Source organism: Arabidopsis lyrata (genome assembly GCF_000004255.2).
Source record: "Arabidopsis lyrata subsp. lyrata unplaced genomic scaffold ARALYscaffold_2, whole genome shotgun sequence".
Lineage (NCBI taxonomy): Eukaryota > Viridiplantae > Streptophyta > Magnoliopsida > Brassicales > Brassicaceae > Arabidopsis > Arabidopsis lyrata.
The window spans coordinates 1,313,358-1,328,641 of NW_003302554.1; the positions used below are offsets into that span (position 1 = coordinate 1,313,358).

At 32.5% G+C, this 15,284-nt stretch overlaps 4 protein-coding genes across 5 annotated transcripts; 1 reads left to right on the forward strand and 3 right to left on the reverse strand.

Annotated features, from left to right (window-relative positions):
• Positions 1–563: 563 nt before the first annotated feature.
• Positions 564–3,800, reverse strand: LOC9324049 (homeobox protein HD1). Its single transcript, XM_021010149.1, has 5 exons — positions 3,229–3,800; positions 2,228–2,348; positions 1,511–1,710; positions 1,290–1,421; positions 564–956 (listed from the first exon to the last, which is right to left on the reverse strand). Exons 1-5 carry the CDS (start codon positions 3,508–3,510, stop codon positions 816–818), a joined length of 876 nt encoding a protein of 291 aa, XP_020865808.1. The 5' UTR covers positions 3,511–3,800; the 3' UTR covers positions 564–815.
• Positions 3,801–10,286: 6,486 nt separating this feature from the next.
• Positions 10,287–11,896, reverse strand: LOC9324050. 2 transcript variants are annotated; one of them, XM_021035541.1, is made up of 2 exons: positions 11,451–11,896; positions 10,287–10,954 (listed from the first exon to the last, which is right to left on the reverse strand). In XM_021035541.1, the coding sequence occupies exons 1-2, from the start codon at positions 11,536–11,538 to the stop codon at positions 10,413–10,415; spliced, it is 630 nt and encodes a 209-aa protein (XP_020891200.1). In that variant the 5' UTR covers positions 11,539–11,896; the 3' UTR covers positions 10,287–10,412. The 2 variants fall into 2 exon arrangements, with proteins under 2 accessions (XP_020891200.1, XP_002887987.2); XM_002887941.2 differs by having other exon boundaries at positions 10,287–11,894.
• A 357-nt stretch (positions 11,897–12,253) lies between these two features.
• On the reverse strand, positions 12,254–13,648 carry LOC9324051 (expansin-A18). The gene is made up of 3 exons (XM_002887942.2): positions 13,504–13,648; positions 12,928–13,243; positions 12,254–12,664 (listed from the first exon to the last, which is right to left on the reverse strand). The coding sequence occupies exons 1-3, from the start codon at positions 13,646–13,648 to the stop codon at positions 12,352–12,354; spliced, it is 774 nt and encodes a 257-aa protein (XP_002887988.1). The 3' UTR covers positions 12,254–12,351.
• Positions 13,649–13,755: 107 nt separating this feature from the next.
• Positions 13,756–14,396, forward strand: LOC110230854 (the record flags this gene model as incomplete). The annotated part of the gene is made up of 1 exon (XM_021035041.1): positions 13,756–14,396. A coding segment is annotated over one exon (219 nt), but the record flags the coding sequence as incomplete, so codon positions are not given.
• Between the last annotated feature and the right edge of the window lie 888 nt (positions 14,397–15,284).

Below are 15,284 nucleotides of genomic sequence, written 5' to 3' on the forward strand. Positions count from 1 at the left end.
ATTCATTTAATTAACTAGTCAGTACTTCTTTTTTGTCAAATTAATTAGTAGTTTGATGTTGTAGTATGAGACTATGAGAATCAAATTGCAATTGGGGGTGACCATAAAGTAATGTATTACTTTTATATATAAACAGATCGGATCTTCTGTCTGAATCGTAGTGGACAAATGATGGCGGCATGTAGTGACTTTTCTAAGATCCAAGTTCTCAATCTCGAGAGTTATTTTTTTTAATGAATACCACATATCTATTTCTCGGTATAATTTGTAAACTCGTTTGAAAATATTAAGTTACACAAATCTTAGTATCAAACAAAGAACTAGAAAACTTTCCGTTAATAAGTTTTTGAGAATTTGAAACCAATAATCTAAACTGGAATGATTCTAATTCCATTTTTATGGACGATTTCTTTCATATATCGGTCCAAAGATATATGATATGGCATATATTTTATAAATAATGAAAACATTGCCTTTTTTTTTTGTCGGCATCATTACTTATATATTTCCAAATGATGGTCTAGTCAACCACGGAAAACACGTTACAAAATTAGGGTGTTCAATTCGTACCAAAAAAATATATTTGAATGCACAATAAAAAACAAAAAAATGAATTACAATCTAGTAACAAACAGTAATCACTCAAAGCACAAATCATATGGGGGTTGAGGGAGATTTGATAAGCTAAGTAAGTAGTACAAGATATTAATGATCACACCTCGTTTTTATCAACAACATGAATTACATATATATCATGCATGATTTAAGCGATGTAATTAGTATGAAAATGAACTAATATATATAGTAAGAAGAGATTAGTGTTTGCGCTTGGACTTCAAGGAAGTGAGCGAGTGAGAGTTGTTGTGCCAATTCCTCTTGCGTTGGTTAATGAACCAATTGTTGATTTGCTTCAACTGCAATCCTGTCTCCTCCACCAATTTTGCCTTGTCATCTTCCTGTTCAAATCAAATATTTTTTACATTATAAATTTGCTGTTGTTAATTAATCACATTGTAATTCTCAATCTCTATCTACTTTCTTCCTATGAATATTTTGATGCATTTAAGCATTTTAAGAAGGAAAACAAAACCAAAAAATGCATATATTGAGCGTAGACCCAAATGGTTCTTGATTGTTTCTTTGCGTTCACATTTGCTTCTGCATTTGTTGTTTCATGTTGTAGTGATTAGACTATTATATTTCATGAAAACGTGAGCGCAAACATATAATTAGACCTATATAGTATATTTAATTTGATGCTTCATAAAATATAAAACGAAGATACTCACAGTAGGGTAAGGCCACTTGCAATGTTGTTGCCACCAATTTTTCAAGACAGTAGTTGTGTCTCCTGGCAATTTCCCAGCCCTTCTTTTCCTCATTATCTCTTCTCTTACATCTTCAATTCTTGATTTAAAACCCTTATCCGAAAAATAAACAAATATCATTACAAAAAAAAAAAAAGTAACATAAACGTAATATTTTTGTGACCCATAACATTTTAGTTTACCTGTTTGAGTTCGAGTTTAAGTTCTTGTCTGACTCTTTCCATAAGAGATCTTTCCGATTCAGTCGGTAGCAACGGACCAAATCCCGTCATATCGTGGCCGCCGCTAAAATCAACGCCGGAATTATCAGACGAGAAGTCCATCTGAATATCATCCTCATCCTCCGACATAGTCGCACCTGACCCTTCTCCTAACGTTGCTCCTACCAGAATAGAGAGTTTTAAACGAAATGTTACTCCAACTACAACATATAGACGTCAAGCCCAAGCCCAAACTTAGGCTCAAACCTAATAGGCCTTACGCTTACAAGAACCTAATAGGCCTTACGCTTACAAGGTACAATATAGCACTCGCTTTATGTGGATATCAATGCAAAAATGGGAATTTCATCTTTAGCAATCATATAATATAAGCACAAATAGAATCTCTATATCTTTCTTTTTTTTAATCTTATTGTGTGAGCATATAATATATTCTTCATCATCATCTCTCAACACACTAAATTTAATATGTTTACAAATTGTTCATATCTGGTATGATCAGCAAGAACCTTTAGATACCTAACTCTATTATTTGTTTTAAATATCGCTAATTTTAATTATATCTTCTACTTTCTAATTCTGTAGTTATGTGGCGTATATAGTAACATTAATTATCATGAAGATATGGTTTTAATTGGGTTATAGAAAATACAATTAAAAAGTAGAAAAGAAAATAACCTGTAAGAGAATGAAGATTGTTCTCAATTTCACGGCAAGCCATAACAGCTTCGACGGCATGAACCCTCACGTGCTGTTGCAGCTGTTCTTTGAAGCTACACAACACCATTATATATTGTGCCTGCTTCCAGTTAAAAATAATTATTATTATTTTATTTTACATCCTCACATTTCATATAATTATATATTCAATTCATTTAAATTTAATAAACATTTCCACATATATGTATACAAGCATATAAATATGTGCTTCTGGTGTGGTGTGTTTTTGAGCGGTTAGATCATTATATAGTCCTAGTTTCTACCTAATTTACATAAATATAAATGAAGCCGAATCTATTTTTGGAACATTTCGCAAGCTAATTCCAAAATTATAGTTGCAATATCAATTCGACTTTAATGCATTTGTAAATTTTAGTTTGGAATAGAAAATCAATCGCCATGTATTCAAAGTTTAAATAGATTTCAATTTACTTACAAAATGATATTTAGCATTGACTCACTCTATGTGAATTTAGCACCTAACTATATTGGCACAAAACTATATTCATACAAATGTCTATGTGTGTGTATAATACATTTGGAAATTGTATGTAGATACGTAAATTTCCAAGAAAGTTGAAAAAATCACTTCTTTCACAAAAACAAGGTAAGAAAAAAAAAAGAACCACTAATTAAAATCATTGAAAAAACATATTAGTGGTTCTTTTTTTTTTTAATTGCCCACAAGATTAATTAGTAATTATAAATTTATATAAATTGTTGCCCAACGATCTTGTAAAAGTAAACCACGAAAATCATTGAAAAGCATAATTTGTTTGAAACATAATTTCTCAACAAAGATTGGTTAGTAATCATAACTTCATTCAAAGTTAGTCCACAAGAAATCATCAAAAAAACTGTCAAAATAAAATCAAAGAAACATAACTTAATTGTACGTAATTTAATTAAACAAGATTCATTTTTTAAAATATAACGAATTAATTTATTTTCAAACGTACCAAGAAATTATCGAGCTCGCGATCATGGTTGGAGTATCCAACGGCGGTGGAAGCGTAAGAACGGATAAGATGATGAGATTGAGAAAGCTGAGCTTCAATGATCGGAAGTTGATCTATCGGAGTAGCTACTCTTAGACATGCCACGTGTGCGGCTAATAATTGTTCATACATCGGATGTGTCGCTATCTCACCTTTCATCTGTCTATTCTGCTCCGCCACCGCCGGGGCGTCTCCGTCTCCGCCTACGGTGGCTCCGATCATACCTAGCGCCGCTTCTTGCATATTCTTGGCCGAAGACTACGGAGAGAGATACGTTTTTGTGACTGATCAAAACCCTAATTCTTGAAGCCGATTATTTTGTTCATATGATTGGAGAAAGAGAGAGAGAGAGAGAGAGAGAGAGGATGATCAGATGAAATCAACGTATATAAAGCTGTCTTGATTTCTTTCCCCTTTAATTGTTTTACACTCCTTTTTTTCTAAAAATATACATTATTTGTTTATAGATTATTTTGTCTTATTTATATACAAAATACATTTAAAACAATGTTTATCATACACGGGACTGGTCCGGCCAACCATATACATTTTCAATTTTTTTGTTTTTTTTTTTATTAACTTTGTATCATTTCTATGTACAGTATATTAAATTCTAAGTGAAACTAATATAATATATACACTAATATTAAAATTAAATATATAAAAAGCTGAGACAAACGCAATTATTCTGAAACATAATTCGATTTACGTTTTAATCATTCTGAAAAACACTAACTAATTTTTCTTTCGTAAGATATTATTTTTCTATAAATCAGATTATATAGAAAAGCATAGTTTTTGTCTTGTTAATCAAAAGACTCAAAACTAGAATTAATAATTTTTATCAGAAAATATGAATTCAAACACACGCACACGTAGATTGTTTTATATGGCCGTGATTGTTATCTTTACAATTAATCTGAATTAATTTAGGAGAACCAAGTTACCTGAAAAAATTATACTAGATAATACTGCAAATGAATTTGCTTAATTCAGAAATAGACTATCTGAGTTTTACTGTTTAAAGGTTATATGACTAAGAAATGGTGCATCAAAGCTGTATCACATAATATTTAATATTTGAAATGAATAAAAAATTATATTTGATCTTTATCAAAAGGAAATTTTTTATATTTGTTCTATTAAATAGTATTAGTAATTAGGTGTTACTTGTTAAGTGGATGTTAGAGGATTAGGTGTGTCTGCCGGTCCTGTCGTTAAAGGTGGGAAGATATTTTCTTTTCCTCATTCTTTTTCAAAAAATTTCAACTAATTTTTAAGTTCTAGTTGTTGAATCACTTATTAGGTCTTAAATCATTGTCACGAGAAGAAAAAAGTGTTTGAATTTTTTTTTTTCTTACATTTTATACATATACACGTATTTATGATTTTTGTAAAGCACGTTGTTAATGTGCACTTTTCCATAGCTTTACGTCAAGGTATATTAGCATATTGTGGAACCAAACATAGCAGCAATTTTCTAATTTCGTTTATTTTTGTCAAAGTTTTCTAATTTCGATTTATCGAGTATGGTTTGAGATAAAAGATACCTAATGGAAAAAAAGATACCTAATAAAAGCAATAAACTAAGAGTTTTTTTTTAAACTAATAAAAATTTTGGACGGCAACTAAAAACGAAAATATATTATTCTCCAATAAACGGGAAACTACACATACATATGTGCTTTTTGCTTGGTCGGTGAAATATTGGCTACTAAAAAATGGATTATTGTTCTCTTTCCATTGTGAAGTTTCAAATAATTTTGGTATTTTTTTTTCCAGTATACGAGTATGAATGACTTACTAGTCTTATTTTAAACCAAATTAGATTTGCACCTGTAAAAGAAAAAAAAAACTGCACCTGTAATATTATATGCTGTTGATGTGAACGTTCATTTGACATGTATTTAAATTCAGATTCAGTGGAATATATATTTTGATAAAGAATTTGCCAATGGGAAAAGATTAAAGATTGTTTTCTCTTACTTTCGGACCTACCAAAGAAAACGCAATTTTTTTCTTTTGGTAATCACTTTTATTTTCATTTCTTTTTGGCCCATCACTCACTTGGGAAAGAGGAATAAAAGGATTTTGCAGATTCCTATGCATCGATACTGTTAATTTCTAGAGTTTTATTTGATTAATTATTTAATAAATTAGATGCTATTGTTTTAACTAGAAAGAGAGAACGATCAACACAAACTATGATATGTACTACTTGAGGTAATTGAAAGAGACTGATTGGTGATATATTTGGACAAGGCAACGATAAATATATGAATACTACCAAACTGATTTCGAATTTTAATCTATTTTTAAAAAATTATCAATGAAACTGAAATAACCAATATGTGTTTCTATACGCATGTTAATCCCGGACACTCTTCTCTGTAACGTCATATTAGTAGTCACGTTCAAAATAACAAAAATCTTGTTACATATAAACATGTAATAGCCCGTTCAAAATATTAAATCCATAAAATTTAACAAAAATAATATTCTTAAATCTTTGGTATTCCATTGCAATTACTCTTAATTAAATTAAGTAACAGAACATGATTTTTTTTTTTTTTTCAGAACATGATTTATCGGTTACACATAAAGGAAAAAGACAAATAAAAAAAAAAAACGATTTTGCATTAAATTAAATAAAAAGGAGAAGAAGATACACGCCTAACCAATAAGGAAAAACTAATTTCTATTTCTTATGTAGTTTACAAACTTCCTTTTGTTTTACGCAATGAAATCAAAAATATTCGTTGTAATGAATACTTCTTCATTCTAATATATTTTAACCAGAAAAAAAATCAAAAATATTCATTAATATAGAATTATGAGAGAAACAAAATAAAGAGAGACAAAGACAGAGTTGGTCGAAACAAAGAAAAGAGGGACAGAATTGTCGTTCTCTTAAGCCTAAGATTTAAGACATCTCACATCTGAAACAATTTGTGGTCCCCTTTCCTATGAAAACTACTTCTCAACTTATAATAATGCGACCATTAATCAAACAACAATGAGATTAGTGACACGATACTCAGTTTTAGTGATTTTATGTTTGGGCCATATATATAAGAGTGAATTAGTGCAGAGGTAAAATTGGGGTATGAAATTAGCTGAAAGACATTAGTGATGGAAGTCCAAGACAACGATACAAAAGACGTTAGAAATAGGTTCATGATTGTTACTTATTACGAAATAACCAACTGCTCTCCTCAACCTGCGCGTGGGACTGGCTTTTTGCCTCTACGAACTAACGAAAGAACACTCTGACAACTAATTAATGAACTGCTATTGACAGAAACAACGAGGTGATAGTTATTAAATGCAATGACTTTATTTGAGCTTTATATATGAATTTTGAATCCGTAACGGAAGCAGTTTTAGACGGAAATCGAAAAATGTAAACAACTAACATAGTTTCATGGACACCCAATAAATAGTTCTTCGAATTTTTTAAACAACTAACCTAATTGCATGGACACCCAATGAATATCATATATGATTTTGACATTTGTATACATATAAACACATACATAGAGCGTTAGAAATAATTATAGTGTTAAATAATTTGGTCTATGTATATATGTTAATACATATATATATAGAACGTTATTAACATTTGTGTATATGTAAACACGTACATGGAGCATTATTAACATTTATATACATGTAAACACATATATAGAGCGTTATTAACATTTGTATATTTATATGTACGCTACAATGCATATACTACAATTATCGAATCCAAACCGTCGAACAAAGCAAGGGAGCAGTACCTGACTTAGGATAAACGTTGGCGGCACACGAAAGAGACAACATGCAAAATATATACATAGATCTATAAAAAAATTTGGACTTCCATTCACAACACATTGATGTCTCAAGTATGAAACCGGATCGTGTCGAAATGGAGAAGCGCGTAGGGGCAAAAAAGGGCAAATAGTGGGCTAATTATTTACGTTGTTTTGGGTCCGACAACATTTTACCAAAAAATTTTATTTCCTCCCAAATCTTTGTCTCTCAACTAATTATATCTATATATAATATTTTGAGTTTGGTGGACCTAAAAGTAATTCTCATTGGGTACTTCATTAAGGTCTCACAGCCCAAACACTTGTACACATGTGTTTGTAATTGTTTACTTGTGTGATGTTAATATAGCATAAAACGTTTCCTAGGTGACTGGCTCCTCAAAAAAAGAAGAAAGAAAACTACCAATAGAAATTTAGAATAGAGGTAGATTTTTTTTTATTCTTTTTGGTTTTAATGTTAAATTTAGTTGTAGATTTTCTTCAATAAACATATTTTATTTTTATGAAGACGGCATATTTTCATCAAATTATAATTCTTCATTCCTCATTAATTAACGAGTAGGTAATGATCATGTTTCATTTTTTCAAAAAAATATAAAATAAAAATGATAATGTTTAATTGTTATCAATGACTTTGAATGTATTTTTGCTCATTTGATTTTCTTTACTAGTTACTACTAAGAGCAACCCCAATGAATGAGTCCTTAAAAGGATCCTTAAACATATTTTAATCTTACTTTTCAATAATTTTAAAGTTAAGAGTTTTTGATGAATCCTTAAAATTTTCTTTGTCCAATGGTGAGTCCTTAACTAGGTTTCTTAAAAAAATATATTTTTTAAAATGGAAAATTATAAACATTTGTATATAATAAAACTTAATAAATATTACAATTTTCTAAGAATTTTAAACATATAAGGCATAAAAGCAAAAAAAAAAATACAAAAAAAAAAACGGAATAACGAGTAGTCGTTAGCGTAGTTTATGCCAAATTGTCGCCAAATATGCTCAACCAAATCAGCTTTCAGTTGTTCATGCTTAGTCCGATCACGTATTTCGGATCGAGTGGCCATCATATTACCGAGATTTGAAGGCAAATCTGTAGAATAGGTGAAATCCACTTGTGAAGATGTGGTTGATTCCGGGTGTTCGAATTCAGTGACATCAAACTGAGTGTACCCATCTCGTTCATCCTCTACTATCATATTATGAAGAATTATACATGCTCGCATAATCTTTGCTATTTTTACCTTATCCTAAATAAGAGCCGGATTTTTGACAATGGCAAATCGAGCTTGCAAAACTCCAAAAGCACGTTCAACATCTTTGCAGCAAGCTTCTTGATTTGTAGCAAATAAAGAAGCTTTTTGACCTTGTGGAATAGAAATAGATTGGATAAATGTAGCCCATTTAGGATAAATGCCATCTGTGAGATAGTAAGCCAAATGATAGTCGTTCCCGTTGACTACGTATTTCACTTTCGGAGCTTTACCTTGTAATATATCATCAAAAACTGGTGATCGATCAAGAATATTTATATCGTTTAAGGTACCTGGAGGTCCAAAAAACGCGTGCCATATCCAAAGATCTTGGGAAGAAACAGCCTCTAAAACGATTGTTGGTTTGCCGGATCCACATGTATATTGCCCTTTCCAAGTTGTGGGGCAATTCTTCCACTCCCAATGCATACAATCTATGCTTCCTATCATCCCGGGAAATCCACGTCCCGCTCCAATATGGAGTAGTCGTATAAGATCTTCTCGTGTGGGTCTTCTTAAGTACTCATCTCCGAACAAATAGATGATTCCATCAACAAAATGGTGTAAACATGACATCGAAGTACTTTCACCAATTCGGAGATATTCGTCAACCGGATCAGCCGCATGACCATATGCCAACATACGAATTGCTGCTGTAGCCTTCTGTAGTGCCGAGAAACCGAGCCTTCCGGTAGCATCTCTTTTTTGTTCAAAGAATGGAACTTCATTGGAGAGTCGATCAACAATACGCATGAACAAGTGCTTGTTTATTCTGAAACGGCGTCGAAACATATGCGGAGGGAATGTTGCATCTTCAGAGAAATAGTCGTTCCATAACTGGATGTGACCTTGTTCACGATCTCTTTCAATATATGCTCGTTTTTTCTTTTTCTTGACTTGTTGACGATCACCATAATTCTCTAATGTTTCGTCGGTATATTGATCAAATTTATCGTTCAACATTTCGTTGAGATTATAATTTGAAGAAGATCCCATTTTGAGAAATGGTATATTTTTTTTTGGAGAAGAAAAGGAATGTTTTATATAAATGGTTTAGATTGTTTTGGAACAGAAAAAGAATGTTTTGGAGACAAAGTAGAATGTTTTGTATGTAGATTGAGAAGAAGAAGAATGCGTTGGAGAAGGAGTAGGAGAAGATTGTTTTGGAGAAGAAGAAGGAGAATATTGTTTTGGAGAAGAAGAAGAGAAGTGTTCGTTTTGTATATATAGAGAAACTAAAGAACTTGGCCTTGAAGAACAAAAAAATACATTCAAACCAATTTACAAAAGAGAGTCACGAGTGTATTAAGAGATGTCGCCTTTAGCTTCCAATTTGATGATGTATACGCCGGTTTCTGAAGCTCAACGCCGATCTCTCAGAAAATCGTCGACGGAGAGAACAAGGTGAGAGAGAGAGAGAGAGAGATGCGAGAAAAATGAATCGGGTGTGGTTTTTTTTGTTTGTTTTCTCTGATTACGAACCAATAGAACGATGCCACATCAACGCACTTTAAGAGGCCAAACAACTCTAAAGAAAGAAACGTTGCTTGGGTTTAAGAACTGTTTTAAATTAAATTTGGGCTTAAAATTTTAAGAAATTAGGCTAAGAGCCCTTTAAGGTGTGCCATTGATGTTGCTCTAAGTACTAACGGTGTTACCATATAAATTCATCACCGTACATGTCTTATCACCAATGAAGTATTCTTTTCGTTTCAATTAATTAAATGTCGTTTTAGTATTTAAAATTATAATAGATGTCGTTTTAAAATTTCAATGCAGATATTTGATAAACATTCTGGCTTTATTTTTACGGTTTTATTGTCTTGACCAATGAAAAAATCATAAAATACATAAATAAAAGATAAAACAAAAAAATTATTTGTTTTCTTAGTTTGTTTGAAAAAACTTTTAACCACATATAATTTAAAACAGAAAGAGTATATATATGTCCCAAAACTCCCAACAACATACATTTTAAAATAAATTAAAACTTGTTTTATAAAAGGAAAAAATAATTGAAAAAATATAAAAAAAATCCACAAAAACGGAATAACACGTGAATATAATTAATTAATTAGGAACAAACTCATGTTCCATGAAACGTGGAGAAGTCCTTGTAGCAGAAGCAACGAAAGCCCTAGAATGCCCCACCATTGACACTACTCTAAGAGCTTCTTCTTCATAAGCTTTTCTCTCCATTTCTTCCCTTTTCTCCCTTCTCCGCCTCTTCTTCGCCGCCACCACCGCAGCCGCCACCACCAGCCCTAAAAGCACCACCCCCACCGTCACAGACCCAACAAGCCCTCCAACAACCTTTCTCCACCGTCCGATCTTCTCCTTCTTCATCTCCTTCTCGCCTCCACCATTCGATTTTGGATCATCCGTTACCACTAAACCAAAATGTCCGTTGGTTTTAACGGCGCACACAAACGGTTTCACTTCTCCGGCAAGCGTTACTTTTCCGTCGAGCTCGAAAGTAGCGCACATTGGCTTATTCAAGAACGTTCTCTCCACCACCGACGGTCCAGAAACGTTCCCAAAATCAACGGTCGATGGATCTTTAGCACCGGCAAGGAGGAGACTTATCTGATAAGAGCTGCTCACATTATTCCCTAAAACTACGTCATTTAACGCGTTATAAGCTAAGAGCCCTAGAACCGGAGACACGAGTCTATAACCAGAGAGATCATAGTTTTTGTAATATATATCGGACCAGTTTGATCCCAAGCTTTGTCTCACAACCAAAAGACGCTCACCACACGGCTCAAGAATTGCTCCAACGCCAATATGGAACTCTTCGATTTGAGCTCCGTATCGCCGGAGACTCCCACACCGGAACCTAACGGCGTCAAGTTTTATGCCGGAGTAGTTAGACGGGAGATGAACACGCCGTGGAACACCGGTCTTGATTGAATAACGTTGGTTCTTGAAGAAGTTGAGAGTGTAGTCTCTTATAATGAGATCAAGAAGCCTTGAGGATTCGTTGAGAGCTTCTTGAGTAGTAGTAGTAGTAGTAGAAGAAGTCGAACCCTCTAGATGAGAAGGAAGGAAGAGGAATAATACGATTATTATTAGTTGAAGAAAGGGAAGATAGAGTGTTGGTGTTACCATTTTCGATATTGGTGGAGTTATTGTTCACGTTTGAGTGTTGTGATGAGAAGATGAGAAGAAGAAGTGTAGAGGAAGAGTCGATCATGAGAAATGAGTTTCTCTTTTTTTTTATGAGATTGGTGAAGGCTTTGGATTGAAGGGACAGGTTTGCTTTTATTTGATAGATATCTTTATGTATATATGTATATTTTTATATACTAATCTAATTTTTTTTGGGGGTATGAAACTATAGGCGGCGTGAGATTGTTTTGAGTAAAGTGTACGTATTAGAATATTTTTCTATTTTAAAAATAAGTGAGGTTTTATTGTTTTTTGTATTAATTTTCTTTTACAAATTCCTAATTTTTACTCTAATCAAAGTTAATTGTAAAGTATGAAATAGATCAGATTTTTTAAAAATCAATTAATTGTTCGTATTTTTTCGTGCAACCAAAAATCAATTATTTTCTAAAAATATACTATTGTCTACAAATTAACTTTCTTAATTCGCATCAAAATTGTCAAAAGATATTTATATTAGAAAGTAGTGAGTATCATACATTGGCAAATCATATCGTTCTGTCATATTTATTGATAACTCTTGAAAGTCATTTTCTCATAAGAAAAAAGTACTAATGATCCCATCATTCATTTTGATGCTAAAATATAAATGAAAAGAAAATTCAAAAAATTAAACACACAAAAAATCAACAATTTTTCCTCAACCAATGATGGATATATAAGAATTAATGACTACCATATAATCAAAGGGAGTTATTAATTAAAAAAAATAAAAAAAATAAAAAAAAGGTAGTTATTAATTAGAAAAAGATCAAACTCTGGATCGATCAGCCTCAAGAACAAGTAGCAAAACCGTAAATTCAAATAACCGGGTTTTCGGAATTGAATATGACCTAAATCAGCTAAAATTAGCCTTGCTCTGGTAGGTCTTGCCGGCGCTCCAGCTAGCCGGAGCAGCATTATAAGCGTAAATGGTCTGACGAGTGGTGTAAGAGGTGAGCCGGAACGAGAGAGACTGACCGTAGAGAGAAGAAAAGGCTTGGTACGAAGCTCCCCAATTATGGCTCATGTTGATCCAGCCTGTGCGGCTACCTTTCACGGCCATGGTCTTGATGTCACCTGCACCACCTACGTTCATCACGTACACAAGTAGCCAATACCCATTTCCTTCAAATTTAAACCTTATTCCTCCGGTTCTCTTACATGCCACTCTGCATATATATATAAACAAAATCATCGTATTTTAGCATGTGCAAAATGTGCATTCGGACAAGATCTCATTTAAATATATTTGATTATAAATATATTGAATTTCACAATGGTTATATAAAGAATTTCTTTACGTTTTCAATCGTAATAGTATATACAACGTTAGTATATACACATCCCTTCCAAAAAAGTAAAAATTGTAATAGTATATACACTATTTAATTACTATGTACTTATCTATATATATTGGTCTAGTGGATATTACCTGCGGTATGAGAGGGGGATGATACCAGCCTTCCAATTAGCGATCTTCATGAAAGCTGGTTTAGCCAAATCAAAATGGACTTGTGGTGGATTACACCATCCACCATTGTTGGAAGCTTGGCCATAATTTGGTGGACATATGTTGGTGGCAGTCACCACGGTGGCTGGTGAACCGTAGTAGCAGTTAGGCGATGACACACACCTTATCTGGAAACATTGACCGCATGCATAACCGTCGTTGAACAGAGCTGTGCTCAGAGCAGTCGTGGCTACGCCGTAGCCGCTGTCCCACATGTTACCATAGCCACAAGCCCCACCTGATCGGTATACATGGTCATGTTAAAAATTGTCAATACATTTTAACGATCTTCGAAAATAAAGATTTATGTATTTATATATAAGCCATAATTGTTTCATCGTGTTTGCATTTTTATGTTATGATATATGATTAGTATATTAAAACATAGAAATGCAAACAAACAAACAATCGTTTTAAATAATTTATATGCAATCGAGTCATATATAGTTTGTGTTCTACTTCTACATACAATAGAATGTAGAAGTATATGGACTTTACCCATAGTTGCGCTGCCGGTCTCATCACCGTAAAAAGTGGCTGAGGCCGTACGCCATGGGGTCCCCGCATATGCCGCCATTGATGTGCCGATCAGTGCCATCATTGATAAAATAACCAAGCACTTGCGATACAAATTTTGATCCATTTTTACTCTGTTTTCTTGAGGGCTCCTACTCTTATTTTCTCTCTGTAAAGCCAAGTCTTACTAATGCATAAGATTTTCATATATATAACGAATACAATGGTTTAAAAAAATTCCCTAAAAATGAAAGGCAAAAAATTGGTGTCAACGTGAGAAACACTAAGAAAGAAGAGTATGAACAAGTAAGCAATGGACGTGCGTTCATGTTTGTTTTGGTCTGCGCCTCCCTTCGCATTCTAATTATTTTAGTTAGTTTTACTTTCGAATGTCTTTATATTTTTTCTCATTATTTTTTTTGTTTTGGTCAAATTTATAACAAAAGGTGTTAAGTTGATAACATATCACTTCATTTATTAATCACTGGCAGAATAAGGCCATCTGCAGTGGCATAACTTGGGTCATGTTCTTCACATTATTAAAATTGGGAAATAATGAATAGTGGGCTTGGATCAGAGAGAATCGATCTTGCCCAAGATGTGTTTTAACCCTTGTTCTTCGGTGTACGTGGCACTTTTCTAGTGGTTCCGAATTTTAGCACACGTGGGCTGTGGACAAATTCATCAATGCCTCCAAATGAGAAAACATTTGTTCTACCGAAAGAATCAAGTCAATATGTATTAGTCTCTAAATTAAAGAAAACAAAAATCTCTTAACATTCGTTTTTTTGTTACATATGCTTTCTGATTTTTTCTTTTCAAAATTGTACCCTCCAAATTTTTTATCTGTCCCCATAAGTACATGACAAGATCACTTGCGTAAAAAAAATTTCGTTGTGTATATTGTTTCTCTTCATCATATACCACTTTATTTATAGATTTATATATTATTTAATGTTTTTTGTTTCATAAAAATTTGGTCTTGTATTTTGAATTTTAGTATAAGTTTTTTATGTTTTCAATTTAAATGTTATTTTTTAAAGTTTTTAAAATTGTAATATTTTTTTATTATTATATTATTAAATCTTATGATCTTACACATGTTCTCCCAATAACCAACTTATTAACAAAAGATCTAAACTCATGATCTTACATTATTTTAATAATATTCTTACTCTAAGAACACCCAAAACAGTTCCCCCATTAAGGATGCCCTAATGAGATTGCTTCTTTTCTTTTGTTATACATTATGAGAGAGAAATTGTTTTGACACCACGTATCATATTCGGACCAAAGACCAATTAGGCTAACCTCCACAACCAGTTCTCGAACTAAGGATACTGTCGACATTCTCCTAAAGCATATAAATCTATTAATTGCATGATGATATGATATCTAAAGAAAGCTACAAATTAGATTCTTTATTTAATTATTCATTCAACTTTCAAAATGAACGTACAATATTAATATGTTACCATTGGATTTTGTTACAAGTTTAGTTATATGGTCCCAATTTTTATTTCTATCAAGTTTTAAAATTCACTAGTGACCGGTTTTGAAAGGAATGTTAATGGAAAAATTGTTGGCCAACAGGTTGTTTCACTCCCACGGAAAATATTGATTATCATTTTCATATCGCCAAGTACAGCTAGTACAAGAAGCCAGTCAAAGATCTCTCATGTTTCTTGTAATGACCACTTTGCCTAAGCTTTTACTAAAATTGGTGTCTCTCACTTTTCGTTTGTACAAGATTGGACTTGCAT

Bases quoted from the DNA above. Each gene is read 5' to 3' on its own strand.
- LOC9324049 (XM_021010149.1), bottom strand. From the start codon at position 3,510: ATGCAAGAAGCGGCGCTAGGTATGATCGGAGCCACCGTAGGCGGAGAC. The intron at 1,422-1,510 runs GTAAACTAAAAT...TTTTCGGATAAG, and splicing joins TTAAACTCGAACTCAAACAG to GGTTTTAAATCAAGAATTGA. The intron at 957-1,289 runs GTGAGTATCTTC...TGATTTGAACAG, and splicing joins GCAAGTGGCCTTACCCTACT to GAAGATGACAAGGCAAAATT.
- LOC9324050 (XM_002887941.2), bottom strand. From the start codon at position 11,453: ATGGTAACACCAACACTCTATCTTCCCTTTCTTCAACTAATAATAATC.
- LOC9324051 (XM_002887942.2), bottom strand. From the start codon at position 13,648: ATGGATCAAAATTTGTATCGCAAGTGCTTGGTTATTTTATCAATGATG. The intron at 13,244-13,503 runs GTAAAGTCCATA...TATACCGATCAG, and splicing joins GACCGGCAGCGCAACTATGG to GTGGGGCTTGTGGCTATGGT. The intron at 12,665-12,927 runs GTAATATCCACT...ATATATATGCAG, and splicing joins ATCCCCCTCTCATACCGCAG to AGTGGCATGTAAGAGAACCG.